The 13,989-nt window shown below is 41.8% G+C and overlaps 2 protein-coding genes and 1 long non-coding RNA gene across 8 annotated transcripts; 1 reads left to right on the plus strand and 2 right to left on the minus strand.

The window, feature by feature from the left end:
* Positions 1 to 3,368: 3,368 nt before the first annotated feature.
* LOC117845085 (probable LRR receptor-like serine/threonine-protein kinase At1g07650) lies at positions 3,369 to 10,793 on the plus strand. Of its 6 annotated transcripts, none has more exons than XM_034725986.2 (24): positions 3,369 to 3,627; positions 3,721 to 3,868; positions 4,016 to 4,087; positions 4,208 to 4,276; positions 4,727 to 4,798; positions 4,889 to 4,960; positions 5,055 to 5,126; positions 5,228 to 5,299; positions 5,377 to 5,448; positions 5,591 to 5,662; positions 5,738 to 5,809; positions 5,881 to 5,952; positions 6,044 to 6,109; positions 6,543 to 6,608; positions 6,700 to 6,738; positions 6,845 to 6,903; positions 7,293 to 7,672; positions 7,757 to 7,910; positions 8,112 to 8,285; positions 8,586 to 8,704; positions 8,797 to 9,007; positions 9,105 to 9,339; positions 9,755 to 9,905; positions 10,343 to 10,793. In XM_034725986.2, the coding sequence occupies exons 1-24, from the start codon at positions 3,435 to 3,437 to the stop codon at positions 10,676 to 10,678; spliced, it is 3,048 nt and encodes a 1,015-aa protein (XP_034581877.1). In that variant the 5' UTR covers positions 3,369 to 3,434; the 3' UTR covers positions 10,679 to 10,793. The 6 variants fall into 6 exon arrangements, with proteins under 6 accessions (XP_034581877.1, XP_034581881.1, XP_034581875.1 ...); XM_034725984.2 differs by having other exon boundaries at positions 3,370 to 3,627; positions 7,757 to 7,952; XM_034725990.2 differs by lacking the exon at positions 9,755 to 9,905 and having other exon boundaries at positions 7,757 to 7,952; positions 10,343 to 10,531.
* On the minus strand, positions 5,777 to 7,299 carry LOC117845088 (uncharacterized). Its single transcript, XR_004638002.2, has 2 exons — positions 6,834 to 7,299; positions 5,777 to 6,722 (listed from the first exon to the last, which is right to left on the minus strand). It is a non-coding gene; the product is annotated as an uncharacterized lncRNA (long non-coding RNA).
* A 145-nt stretch (positions 10,794 to 10,938) lies between the features above and the next one.
* LOC117845086 (probable NADH kinase) lies at positions 10,939 to 13,313 on the minus strand. Its single transcript, XM_034725991.2, has 5 exons — positions 13,035 to 13,313; positions 12,049 to 12,294; positions 11,813 to 11,893; positions 11,448 to 11,599; positions 10,939 to 11,369 (listed from the first exon to the last, which is right to left on the minus strand). The coding sequence occupies exons 1-5, from the start codon at positions 13,161 to 13,163 to the stop codon at positions 10,991 to 10,993; spliced, it is 987 nt and encodes a 328-aa protein (XP_034581882.1). The 5' UTR covers positions 13,164 to 13,313; the 3' UTR covers positions 10,939 to 10,990.
* Between the last annotated feature and the right edge of the window lie 676 nt (positions 13,314 to 13,989).

Below are 13,989 nucleotides of genomic sequence, written 5' to 3' on the forward strand. Positions count from 1 at the left end.
TCTGGACATGCTAGAGCTCTTTAGGAACTCTTCTGGTTTAAGAACCAACATTCAGAAGAGCAGTGTATTGCCTATTCAGTGTAAACCAGAAGACAGGGACACAATTCAGTTGCATCTCCCGTGCCAGCTGCTTGATTTTCCTTGCAAATATCTTGGGTTTCCTCTCTCTTTACACAAATTGACCAAGGCTCAAATCCAACCAATAATAGATAAAATAGCAGACCAACTTCCTGGCTAGAAGGCTAATTTGCTAACAAGGGCAGGAGGAAAGTTCTTGTTCAATTTGTGCTTACTTCCATGCTAATACATTTGTCCATGGCTATGGACCTCCCAGCTTGGGCTCTTAAATCCATTGACAAGATCAGGAGAGGTTTCCTATGGAAGGGAAGAAAGGATGCTAAAGGAGGACATTGCTTGGTAGCTTGGCCCAAAGTTACTCGTCCACCTGAACTAGGGGGTCTTGGCATATCTCAGCTGCAGCAACTTGATTGGGCCCTCAGAATGAGATAGCTCTGGCTTCCTCCCCATCCAAGTACATTGCTCGATCAAATCATTCTTCTTTGTGGCCATCATCTCGGAAGTTGGCAACGGCAGGACCACTCTATTTTGGACTGACAGATAGATCCATGGGCAGAGCCTCGATAAGCTTGTACCACACCTCTTTGGTTCAATCTCTAATCGAGCAAAGAAAATAAGAGTCTAGGAGGCCCTAACTGATGGGTTACTGACATAAGAGGAGCTCTCACCCTGAATGTCCTGGTTGAGTACCTTGGCCTATGGGATCTAGTATCAGAAATAGTACTACAGCCTGAAGTGGAAGATTCTCACATATAGCAATTCTCATCATCCAGAAAATATTCAGCGAAGTCAACATATGAGACGATGTTTATTGGAGCCATCCAATTCAAACCTTGGGAAAGGATATGGAAGACCTAGCCCCCCAATAAATGCAAATTCTTATGTGGCTTGTTGCTCGTAACAAGTGCTGGACAGCTTGCTAAGATAGGATTGCCGCATCCTGAGCGGTGCTCTTTGTGTGATCAAGAGGAGGAGACAATCGATCATCCGTTACTGTATTGTGTTTTTGCGCGCCAGATTTGGTTTGCAGTTTTGCAAAGACTTGGTCTGCAAGTGCTTGTTCCACAGATTGAGGATCTCTCCTTTGAGGATTGGTGGCACAAGGTGAGCAGCATGGTGAATGGTCAAGTTAAACAGGGGCTAAATTCAATTATAATCTTAGTGGCCTGGTTGCTCTGGAATCATCGAAATTGCTGTGTTTTTGATGGGCTTCAACCTAACCTAAATGGACTTCTGTCTGCTATTAAAGTGTTCGCCCTGCTAGCTAATGGTTAGGTGGAATGGGTTTTTCTTTGTCAAGTTTTTCTTTGTCTTGTAAAAGGGTATTAAAGTGTAGTGTGTGAGTGAGGGTTTTTTCTTCAGGTTTTTCTCCTTTTTTTTAAAAAAACTGTGTACTGGTGACCGGGTGCTTGGCCCTTCTTTCTTCTTAATATATTTGATACGCAGCTCGCCTGCGTGTTCGAGGAAAAAAACAAAAATAATCTACTCCCTCCGTCCTAAATGGTAGGTCGTTTTGACTTTTTAGATGCATAGTTTTTCTATGCACCTGGATATAATATATGTCTAGATATATAATAATAGTTATGAACTTAGAAAAATTAAAACGACCTACGATTTGAAATAGAGCCAAAACAACCTACAATTTGAAATAGAGGAAGTACATCTTATAACCGAAATGAGGCAGTAGTATAGCTTGGAGACGTTCATACCAAATTAAACCAACATCTTATATTTTAAAATGGAAGGAGTATGCCGTTTTGATGTATAAGATGAGTTTTATGGTTTTACCCCCGTATAGTCTAAATTAGAATTTAACTCTTAATTGCTCTTACATTGTAATATGGGATATGGTAGTTTTTTGGTGCCTAAAAGTTAGCTGTCACTTAGCCAATAGAGGACGACCGTTAAACTTGGATTTGACGTCCCTCTGCCAACCCTATGCACGCTCCCTCTGTCAACCAAAACACCTCGCTCGCGACACCTCGTCTACATGAGGCTTGCACTTTGCTATAAAAAGAAAATCTACCCTTCAAACGAACTAAAAGTATCGAAGGGCCGCAAGTGATCTCGGGCTTTAGCCTTTCCCAACTTTCATCTCGACACTTGTACGTACATATGCAAAATTAAAAGAATCTTTCATTTCGAAGACCACCACACCCCAATAGCTGACGAACTATCGCTCACCATCATCTTCCCCGACTGGCATTTCCGTGCGTTTTCTCACGAGGGTGACTAAAACCTACGGACAAATAGGCGACGGTCGCGTCCGGCTCCTGCCCGTTTCACCGATTGCGTTGAACGCGCTTCTGGACACCGAATGCATGTTCATGGGACCTATGCATGATGTGAGTCAAACAATCAATGCGATTCAGAATGAGCCAAAACTAATTCTAACGTCTCATTTCGCTTCAAGTTGTCTGGAGGCTTCCATCTTTGATCAACATCCTCCCATCTTCTCTGTTTTAGTTCAGCATCACCGTCTTGCTGTGGCCAAGACTTCAAGATGTAGCCTCGCTCGGTCTTGTGGTTCTTGCAACCCTGCCTATAATAAGAAATGAGAGAACATGCCAGGCCTCACCATTTTTCTTTCATTAGGGATAAAGGACCCACACTACGCAACTGAGGGTCATTAGGGATAAAGGACCATGGCCAAAACTGTGCAAAAGATCAGATCCAGTCGGCCGTGCGTGCAGTGCATGATGGCCAGATGTTTGTGCAAGGCAATGCATGCATGCCATATGTGGACCCCCAGCGTAGACGCCGATCGACCCGGACGGGTCAGACGGGGGTGTCTGACTTGGACCGGGTAGACCAGCCAGGCTGGAGAAACAAGAAAACCTGAAAAAAGGCACAAGCTTACACCATCATGAATCGTGACTGATTCGATGTTTGTTACCAAGCGACTACACTCTGAAGGACCGTCCAAAAGGAATTACACTCTGGCGGCACGTGATTAGTAGTTTACTTACAGTAATCCGTTGTTTCGCCATAACATTTTGACGAAGTTGGGAAGGTCTCGTTGTTGTAATTGTAAGATGATGGGAGCTGCTCCGCACTTGTTTCCTACCCCGGTAGCCATTTCTCGGATCAATGCCCGATGACCGTGGAAATTCTAGAAACAAACTTTGGCGTGGCAAACCAGGCAGGTGCAGAACATTGCAAGGAGTACAGGGAGACCTCATGAGGTCAATAACTAATATCGATTCAGGGACCAGAGATTCTTAGCGCGTTCCTTTTTTTTTTTTTGTCTTTTCTTTTTTGTTCTCTCTGGCTGTGATATTTGAGCAGCCAGGCTCACGCGCTGCCTGCACTGCACGGCAGCCGCCTGCATCCGGAGTCCGGACCGGACAGGCACGATGCCGCAGCACAGCTGCAGCGCAGCAATGTGGATGCCGTGGAGGCTGCCACCGCCATGTCGCTGGAGGTGGCGGCTGCTCTCGGCCTTCTTCCTCGGCCTCCTGCTCGCGGAGGCCGCCGTCCATGGCGCAGGGACCCAAGCACCTGCTCCAGCACCAGCAGCTCCTCCTCCTAGGCTCCCTCCACCTGAAGGTCTGTTGCCTCGTGTTTCCTTTCCTCTCCTGCTCACCACCAGCACGTGAGAATGGCATTGCTCTTCGACTCCAACGCTCCTCTCTTTTGCAGCGCGCGTCCTCCGCCGGATCGCGGCCAAGCTCCGGGTGACACATTGGGACTTGGCCGCCGGCCCGTGCGACGACCCTGCTGCTGGCGTGGACTGCCAGTGCTCCGCCGCCGCCGCTTCCAACCAGACCGTCTGCCATGTCGTTCGCATGTATGTTGTTAAGCGTGGTTTCTCCAAACTGATTGATGACTATCCTATATCCAAAGGCTGTGTCGTCATACCTGTATTTCAACTGAGCTGATGATCAGGCAACACAGAGTGGATGACAGGAGATTGTGTTGATCGCCTTTATTGCAGAGTCCTCACGGGGCGCAACTTCTCCGGCGAGCTCCCGCCCGACTTCGCCGACCTCCCCTACCTTCAACACCTGTAACAAACTCAACTTCAACCTGTGTCCCACAAACACGTTATCCGTTAATAAAGAGAATAAATAATAATACCCAAACATTTTTCATAGGAAAAGAAATGCTCTTTATTTCCATGTTTCAGAGATCTAAGCCGGAGCTTGTTTCATGGCGGAGTACCCGACCGGTGGGCCCATATGAAGTTAAAACTATTGTGAGTGGCCTTACGCTTTGCTTGTCCAAATTGTTTTCTTGAGTAGTAGAACAGGATGTAGCATGTGGAGCTAGTATTATGGAGTTTTAAAAAGATGCCACAGGCTCTTGCTTTCCTGCAACTTGTGAAGCCACAGTCACTACAGGAAAAGAAACACGGACATTAGAATTGTATTTTAAAGAAAAATGAAGTGCACTATGCATAAGAACATCAAATACAGCACTAAAAAATAGAGGTCCAATTTAATAATTTCTGTAATAAGTTATGGATGCTTGTCGATCAGAATGTAGTTTTGCACAAGAATCCCACATTAACCTTCATTTGAGAGGCTACAAGATACTGCACCTAATCTACTTCCCAGTTAGCAATATAGAGCAGAATAATGTGTTCCATATCCTACAACAGAAAGACAAAGCATGTTTTTTATCTGTTGATGCAAGAGTCATGCAGGTTTCTGATGGAAAACAGATTGTCAGGGCCATTTCCCATGGTTCTCACAAAGATCACAACCCTGGCTCAACTGTAAGTAAAAAGTCTGGTGAAAACTATCCCTGTTAACTAGTTTTATGATGAGTTTATTTCTCAAATTCTGACCAGCAAATTAATCCGCAGGGACATTGAAGGCAATGGGTTCTATGGGCCAATCCCTCCTGAAATTGGACAACTCAGTCAAATGGAGAAGCTGTGAGTATTTTGTTTTATACCGCATCAAGGATGCTTATTGGTAGAGTTTGTTAATGTAGTCTACGATGGCTAATATACTGATCTCGAAATTCAGAGTACTATCAACCAATGAGTTCACTGGACCCCTACCAACTAACTTATCTTTATTGACTGATTTAACTGAGTTGTAAGGATACCTTCATCTTTCCAATTTCCCCCTCGCTGTTTTACTTTGCAAAGTTTTTTGGTACTAATGTTTAACTATTGGAACTGGTAACCCCATAACAGGAGGATTTCTAGCAACAATTTATCTGGAAGACTGCCTGACTTTTGGGAAAAATTGGCAAACCTCCAAATATTGTGAGTCAGTGAATTCATGATGATAGGCACCCCACAAAAAATATCTTCTTTATTTGATGAAACACCTCTTGGTGCAGGGAAATAGAAGGATCTTTGTTGGATGGGCCTATTCCCCCCAGCCTATCTAAATTGACAAACCTTCATGACCTGTATGCTAGAGCAATGCTTAAAACTCCCATAATTTTACACATATAATGATATTCACTTACTGGATATAAGTTTTCACAACCCTGTAAAAAGAAAAAACTATAAGCCTTCACTAAATTCTGGTTGCATTTCTTTGTGAAACAGAAGGATTAGTGATCTGAGAGGTAGTGGTTCATCTTTCCCTGACTTAAGTCGAATGCCATCCTTGAAGAAATTGTAAGTTCGTGGTTTACTGAAGTTCAAGCTTGCCATATGCCAGCTTTCATATGATACAAAATTGCTCAAATGTAGGATACTAAGGAACTGTTCCATCGGTGGAAGCATCCCGTCTTACATTGGCACATGGACAACTCTTAAGCATCTGTAATAAATCACAATGTAAGTGCTAATTTTTTTATTATTCACATCTTTTATTATCAACATTGTCTATGCAGGGACCTGAGCTTCAATAGACTAAGTGGGCAAATACCAGCTTCTTTTGCTTATATGGGAAGGGTAGATTACATGTAAGTTGTGGTGTTCTGCGTAAACTGAACCATACATGGCATTTCATCGGGCTCCTTCCTTGAATAAGCCTTGACCAAAATTGTCCTGCAGATATCTATCTGGAAACTCACTCACTGGGAACATACCTGGATGGTTATTGACAAGAAACAAGATCGCGTAAGCTATTGTCTATTTGCACAAACTCTGATACAGTGATACCTACATATATCCATGAAAATATGTCACATACCTTTCTTTTACAGGGCATATTAAAGTTAGCATTAAATTTAAGAAAGCACGACTTCAGCTTTCTAAGATGTTCGTGTGTTAATACAATGCTGATTGCCGAATTGATGATCTAGAAAACTGAAAAAAATGTTCTCTTGTTTCTTAAATGCATCCATGATGTTTGTGATAATGGAAATAGCTTTGAATCATTTGAGATTTCTTCTTATGTTCACTCTTGTTTAACTAGTGTCTGACTAGAAAAAATTGCTCGATACCCTAACTAAGAATTTCAATAGTATAACTATTATTATTGAACTTAAAAGTCAAACTTTCAATCAGTATGATCAAATATAACAAAGAATGATCATATGGACATATGCAGGGACATATCTTTTAATAACTTCACAGCAGGGAGTTCAGGTCCTAGTCAATGCCTTCCAGGGAGTGTGTAAGAAATCTTTAGCATGGTACCCATTCTTCTTGAGCTTCAGTATGTTATGAAAATACATAACCCTTTCATGTGAATCCTTCAATTGCAGCAATGTAGTGGAGAGCTTTTCACCTGAAATGAACAGATTGTAAGATCCTCTACCTTGTTGCTTCAATACATAGAAAACTTTATAGCAATGGAACTGTCTAGACATAATCAAATACTCTAACACGGCACTTTTACCTTCTGTGCAGAAATAGTGTTCAGCCATGCTTGAAAAGGAATTTCCCATGTGTTGCTCTGAATGGAGAATGTAAGTTGATGTTTTGTGTTGCTTCACAGTTAGTTCTAAAGCATCAGTAGACCAAAATGCACTCATGTAAAAAAACAAAGAAGAAATGATTTGTTTACATGCATTTCACATGGATGCTGATAATTGTGACAGACAAGGGTAGCATTGATAATGATTAATGAACTTTGGATAAGTTACAAATTGCAATTGCTTGTAGGATTACAAAACCAAAATGGTAAACTGGAAATAAACATACCCATTAAAATCACTAACTGGTATTTGTGGCTACGTCCAACACAAAGGTACATTGGTTTTAATGTACACAATGCTCAGGTTGTGGTTAGTACTTAGTTTTCTTCTTGTTTTAGCACTGGAGCTGCATGGAACATTTACCTACACTTTTTTCACAGATCAAACTTCTTTGCATATCAATTGTGGTGACAAAGAAGTAATTATTAACCAAACCAAATACGAAGCTGACACAACACCGAAAGGTGCTTCATTGCTGTATGTAAGCCCAGGCTCAAACTGGGCATTCAGCAGCACTGGGAACTTCATGGATGACAACATCACTGATGACAACTTCATTGCAACAAGCACATCAAAATTGGCCATGCCCAATTCAGAGCTGTACACCAAAGCCCGCCTTTCTCCTCTTTCGCTCACATATTACGGGCTTTGTATGTTCAGTGGGGCCTACACAGTTAAGCTTCACTTTGCTGAAATTCTATTCACAAATGACAGCACATTTTGTAGCCTTGGCAAAAGAAGATTCAATGTGTTCATACAGGTAAACTAGATGCTAGTGTTTCATTTCTAATAAAACATGTTCCTTTGTCAGTAGTGATACTAACAATAGGCTGTTTAACCTCAGGGGAGAATGGTGCTAGAGGATTTCGATATCAAACAGTCAGCTGGTGCGGTTGGAAAGCCAGTTATCAAGACATTTCAAACACATGTCACAAATCATACACTAGAGATTCAGTTCTATTGGGCAGGCAGAGGGACAAGAAGCATTCCATATAGAGGTTCTTACGGCCCTCTGATATCTGCAATATCAGTAACTCCAAGTGTGTCCTGTTGTCTCATGAATCTGTCAATTTTGCACATTTGCTCCATTAATTACAACGGGCAAGGACACAATATGTCATGTCAGACTAGAATCTTGAAATAAAAATGTTTTTTTCCCTAACTATCTGGCAATTTGGATCTTGTTTGTTCATGTTCAGATTTCAAGCCTCCGCTGGCTGTTGAACCTCCCAAAACTGGCAGTAGCAAAAAGGCCGCAAGGGCATCTATGTCTGATGCTTTGGTGTTTGGAATCCCTATTATAGCAATTTTCTCTGCTCTGATTGTCGGCATTTATTTTATTAATCAGAGGAGAAAGAGTTTGATGCATAAAGGTACTAGAGTAACTTTCTTATTCAACTCATTTCAAATATTATGTTATGTAATAAAATGGTAGCTATCTTTCACTTTTTAGTTAAGTCGCGTGCTAAAGCACATGTACTGCTCAGCAGTACTATGAATTTAAAGATACCGTGAATCTAAAATAAACAGAAACTAGATACAAATTTCCCTTGGCTATGAAGCAGTTAACTCAGGATAGTAAAGCTTTTGCATAGTTATACCTGGGCACAAAGAAATAATCCCTATCTATGTTAGTATATACATTAACGACTGCATATAAATCCTTTCAATAGATCTCCAAACCCTTGACCTGCAAACTGGTTCCTTCACCTTGCGACAAATGAAAGCGGCAACTAGCAACTTCAATACGGCTAACAAGATTGGTGAAGGTGGTTTCGGTTCAGTTTACAAGGTCAGTCAGCATTGCTCCCTATGCATAAATTATACAGAGGCTGATACTGCTGAGGCACAGCTTATACTGGAACGTCTTTGCTGACTTGACAGGGTCTTCTGTCCGATGGCACCGTCATTGCTGTCAAGCAGTTATCATCAAGGTCTAAACAAGGGAATAGGGAATTTGTGAATGAGATAGGGATGATATCTGCATTACAGCATCCAAACCTTGTCAAACTGTATGGCTGTTGTACAGAAGGGAACCAGCTGTTGCTAGTTTATGAGTATATGGAAAACAATTGCCTTGCACGAGCTCTTTTCGGTAATCATACTCTCATGTTTCTTGGTTTACCCCTTTTGAACTTATGCTACGTGTTACAACTAACATACTATTTCTGGACTGTTACTGCTGGGTCCAGTTGAACAACATAGACTGCGACTGGATTGGGCAACAAGACGCAAGATTTGCCTTGGGATAGCAAAAGGTCTAGCATATCTGCATGAGGAATCCGCAATAAGGATTGTACACCGAGATATCAAGGCGAGCAATATACTGCTTGACAAAGATTTGAATGCCAAGATCTCAGATTTTGGGCTAGCAAAGCTTAATGAAGATGACCACACCCACATAAGCACAAAAGTAGCTGGAACTATGTAAGTGTTTCAATTCCATACTCCTATTTCCATCAAAACGTAGAATCACATCCACATATCCAACTGACCTACGAGACTGCAAATAAGAAGCTCTTGAAGGGAAGGCAGTCTGAAGCAATGGTGACAATGAATATTGCAACATTTAACCTAAGGATAGACTCTAAAACCCAGAGAAATAAAAATTCATCGGATAGAGTCCGAAAACCATATGCATATGGGGGTGCCATTGCTGCATAAAAACATAATAAGAAAATACACAACTAACAGCATATTGATAGTTTCCTTGATTCAAGACAATGTTAATAATCAGTTCCTATTTGAACAACAACTGATGGAAATTACTTTTCTGCTCACTTGTTGCTAAATCTATTAGACTGCAAAACTCAGCTGACTTGATCATCCTGTATTCATGCAGCGGATACATGGCTCCTGAGTATGCAATGCGTGGTTATTTAACAGATAAAGCTGATGTATACAGTTTTGGTGTTGTTGCTTTGGAAATTGTCAGTGGAAAAAGTAACACAAACTACAGGCCAAAGGAAGATTTTGTTTATCTTCTTGATTGGGTAACTCATAGATCTTTAATTTTGTAAACAGTAATGTTTGCCATGTTATTGGGACATAGATCAATTTTCACTTAAGACTAGAATTTTTCATGACAGTGAATGTGGATGCACATTTAAGATGACCTTATATTATTTAAACATTCGCATTAGGCCAATCCTTGTGTCATTTCCAACCAAACTTCTCCTGAACATACATGGATGACAACCTATACATTCTCTACCTTACATTTCTGGCATTCTTTATCCCTACAAAAGGAATAGATTCTAATAATCTCACTGTGTTGACTGTTAGATTTTTTTACTTCTAAGGTAACAAAATAAGGAATTTTCATGTAAACAAGGGAATTGGAATATATTGAATCAATACTGCAAACTCTAGTTGTTTTATTATCATTTACATACCTTGAGAGTAGTAAGCTAATTGCATCTTGCTGCAGGCTTGTGTTCTGCAGGAAAGAGGAACTCTCCTGGAATTGGTAGACTCAGATCTAGGATCCAATTACTCAACAGAAGAGGCACTCTGCATGCTGAATGTTGCCCTGCTATGCACCACTGCAGCACCTACACTCAGACCAAAGATGTCAGAAGTTGTTAGTCTGCTTGAGGGCCGCACCTCTCTTCAACCCTTGCTGTCAGATCTCAGCCTTGCTGAAAATAGCCTGAGCTCAAGTGCTGTACGCATGAACTTCTGGCAAATACTAAGTAAGGGCCAGAGCCTGGCAGCACAAGCTTTGTGTAATGACACTAATGGAGTAATGGATCAACAACCATAGATGTAAATGGTAGCCTCACACTGTTGGTGAGTTAGATGTCGTAGTGCAACGTAAATACCAAAGTAACATACTAATGTCTAATCCTGGTAGATCGTAAGCATTTCAGTTGTATCTACTTCGGAGCGATGACCCTTCTTTTGCTTTGTCTCCAAAAAGAAGATTATAAAATTGCCATAGTACTTCATCTGATAGCATTTAACTATCAGTCACTTCGTGAAGATGGACTGATAGCAGTTAATTACTCAATATCTCAGGTCACCTCAAACATAATATCAAATCAATAAGCACCATCACAAAGTTACTGTAACTTCACTATTCAGATGGCTTCATTAGCAAATGTTCCGGCAAAACAACTCTTAAGGTTGGAGCATATGAGGATATCTCAAGTGTGTCCCCATGCTGAATCGAATGCACTACATGTGAGCCGTCAAAATACACAGCACCCTCTTGATTGTACCAGACAACAAGCATATGTTGCTCTTGCTTAACTAAACCATGCAGCAGTGGTTTGTCAGCATCTGTTGGAGAAATGGGCTCTCTTATCATATACTGAAGCTCATGGCTTGATAATGGCATCACAAATCCTCCAGCTGATAGCATAGCAGCAGTTGATCCAGCAGCCGTTGAGACCCTTAAACCACTTGATCTACAATTAATTAAATGCGAGCCTTCTCCTGTGTTGCTCCTTTTCCTAAGGTCGTAATACAAATCATAATTGATCACATTAGAAACGAAAATAAATTTACTAGGAAGCACAGGTGAAATATACCTAAATGAGAAGCGCGACACGCTCGCTGGACAAGGGTGTGACACCAATATATCATTCAGAGCATAAGTTGGTAGCTGAATTCCATTTAGTTTCACGGATATCCTTGATAGCTCCGAAGGGCATCTACTGCCATCAAGGGTTGCATCAAGTATCTGGGAATATGACAAGTTCAGTAGAAATGAAAATTGGATAAGCTTGGATTTCAGTAAAGGTAGTTCAAAATTTCATTAAGCTTGGATAGCTCTGAAGTAAAAGATTTCATTAGATACAATTCTATAAAGTAGGATAAGCTTGAATTTCAGTAAAGGTAGTTCAATTGCCTCAAAACTAATAACAACATGAGAAAACTTTGCAGAGAAAATAACCTGTTCAAAGTTTCCTGCAGTCGCTGCACAAAGATACCCTGTGCTTCTCCTCGCATCAAATTCATCGATTAACTCGTCAACCTACATAATAGCTACAGAATTTTAACTAGATCTAATCAAGCATAAATTTAAGTATCATTCATACAACCAAGAAATGACATACTAGCTATGAAACTGTGTACCACCTCATTGGTTTCAAGCTATAAGTTCAGAGAGTCAGAAAACCAACAACTTACCTCCTTCGGACAAGTAGGATCTGAATTGACACCTAAAATAGGAACTGAACTATCAAGGAAGTGGCTAGCTCGAAGAAGAGTGCCATCACCCCCAACAGCGATAACAAGATCCATGTCACGTATTGGCTGAGACAAGTTATTTCTCTGCACTGAAGCCCAGTCAAGGGACTTGCGCTGCAGGACGCTCTGGCAGAGATCAATAGTGTCCTTGTGAACTCTGCACCTGTCATCCAGATAACTTAAGATCTGCAAGGACAAACCACGAATAGGATAGATAAGTGCCAAAAAAACATTTGTAATCCAAATCAGACAGCATCAACGGTAATGCACTTAAATTACACACTATAGAGCTCAGAATGTTCAAAGATAGCCCCTAAGACCAGGGGTAGGTGAACCTTTGTCTAACCAGAAAGTATCAAACACCATTCCAGACTCAGAAATCAAACCAGTCCAAAAATGGAGGACACTATTCACTGTTCCCAATAGCCTGATCAAACAATGCAACTATGCAACAAGCCATCCCGAGACATTACGAGAAGTGCCACTGCACTGGCTACTAAAAGGTATCAGCATGAATTTCAGTTAGCGTTTAGGCAGCTAATCAGTACAAGACAAAAGTAGACGGAAAAAAGAGGACACAGTCCACACAGGCATTTCAGCGAACACCTGGACTTCAGCACCATTTAGGCAAGCATTTCGCCTCTTTTCACGCCAAATGGATCAAACGCACCCCGCGCAATAGACACCGCCGCGATCGCAGTTTCTGGAACAAAGAAACCTTATATCCCGTCGTCGCTTCCACGATCCAAGCGCAAAGAACTGAACTCCAGGACCATTTGGAACCCATCACCCCGTGCGAACCGTCGGAATATAGGAACCCCCTGGCACCTCATACTCAGTCCAGCCCTCAGGCAGAGCCATGGTTGACGGAACAGCCAAAATACGAGAGAGGGTGAGAGAGAGAGAGAGAGACAGAGATGTAGAACCTTGGGGTTGGCGGCGCGCGGCTGCGACGGCGGTGAAGAGGTGGGGGAGGAGGCCGCGGCCCCGGCGTACGGGCGCGGAGGGTAGACGTCGAAGGGCTTGAGGAAGAGGAGCACGCGGCGGCGCGCCATAGGTAGCGAGGGTTACGGCTCGTGGTGGCGGCGGCGTTGCCTCTCTTCGCCTTCTCGTCACTTCCTTGCGCGGCGGGAGAGGTGGCAACGCTACAGGTTCCCAACCCGCGTCCGCCGCAAGAATACGTCTTGCCGAATACGTTTCCAGCGCCTGCTCACGTGAGTGCTTGTTGTTTTCCAGAAAACCCCCTGACAGTTGAGGATATATCCTATCGTGTATCGGAACTGGGCATTTGGGCTTACGAAGTACCAAAATCTCTGCACTTTCGATTAACGACTCTCATCCGTGGGAGTCAATGCTCTCTTGGTATATGAAAAGATATGTATATTTAGTAGAGTACTCACTTTCATTCTATTGTGTATGTATAATAATTATCGCGGACATATATATAGAACTGCTAGACAAATAAGTTTTGATGGAACTAAGAAATTATAATTACGGGTGATGATGTGCGTGCACATATTATTTTATTTGACCTTTTATTAGTGGTTACCGGGCATAGCAGAAATTGCTCAAAATTTTTATTCGAAAAAACATCCTTAGGTTGATCGTAAGGAACTACCGTTATAAGTTTATTCCGAAAATTGATAGGAGAGTACCATCATTCCTAACGATGGGCTGATGGCTTGATGCTAGAAAAGCATTCATGATGATTTTTGGCTATCAGGAGTCTTTAGTTATTGGTAATGCTAGCACCTATATTATCCAACTGATTTGGAGATTTAGATGGAATTCTTACGGAAGTAGAATTATTCTAATGTTATTTTCCACCTCAAATTTTACAAGAAATAAGTTGGTTCCTAACTTCTATATATGTGAGGACTA

Source organism: Setaria viridis, chromosome 2, assembly GCF_005286985.2.
Source record: "Setaria viridis chromosome 2, Setaria_viridis_v4.0, whole genome shotgun sequence".
In the NCBI taxonomy this organism is placed as follows: domain Eukaryota; kingdom Viridiplantae; phylum Streptophyta; class Magnoliopsida; order Poales; family Poaceae; genus Setaria; species Setaria viridis.

Bases quoted from the DNA above. Each gene is read 5' to 3' on its own strand.
- LOC117845086 (XM_034725991.2), bottom strand. From the start codon at position 13,163: ATGGCGCGCCGCCGCGTGCTCCTCTTCCTCAAGCCCTTCGACGTCTAC. The intron at 12,295-13,034 runs GTTCTACATCTC...TTGTCCTTGCAG, and splicing joins CGCGCGCCGCCAACCCCAAG to ATCTTAAGTTATCTGGATGA. The intron at 11,894-12,048 runs GTAAGTTGTTGG...GCTATTATGTAG, and splicing joins ATCCTACTTGTCCGAAGGAG to GTTGACGAGTTAATCGATGA.
- LOC117845085 (XM_034725984.2), top strand. From the start codon at position 3,435: ATGCCGCAGCACAGCTGCAGCGCAGCAATGTGGATGCCGTGGAGGCTG. The intron at 6,110-6,542 runs GTAAGCTATTGT...GGACATATGCAG, and splicing joins TTGACAAGAAACAAGATCGC to GGACATATCTTTTAATAACT. The intron at 9,340-9,754 runs GTAAGTGTTTCA...GTATTCATGCAG, and splicing joins ACAAAAGTAGCTGGAACTAT to CGGATACATGGCTCCTGAGT.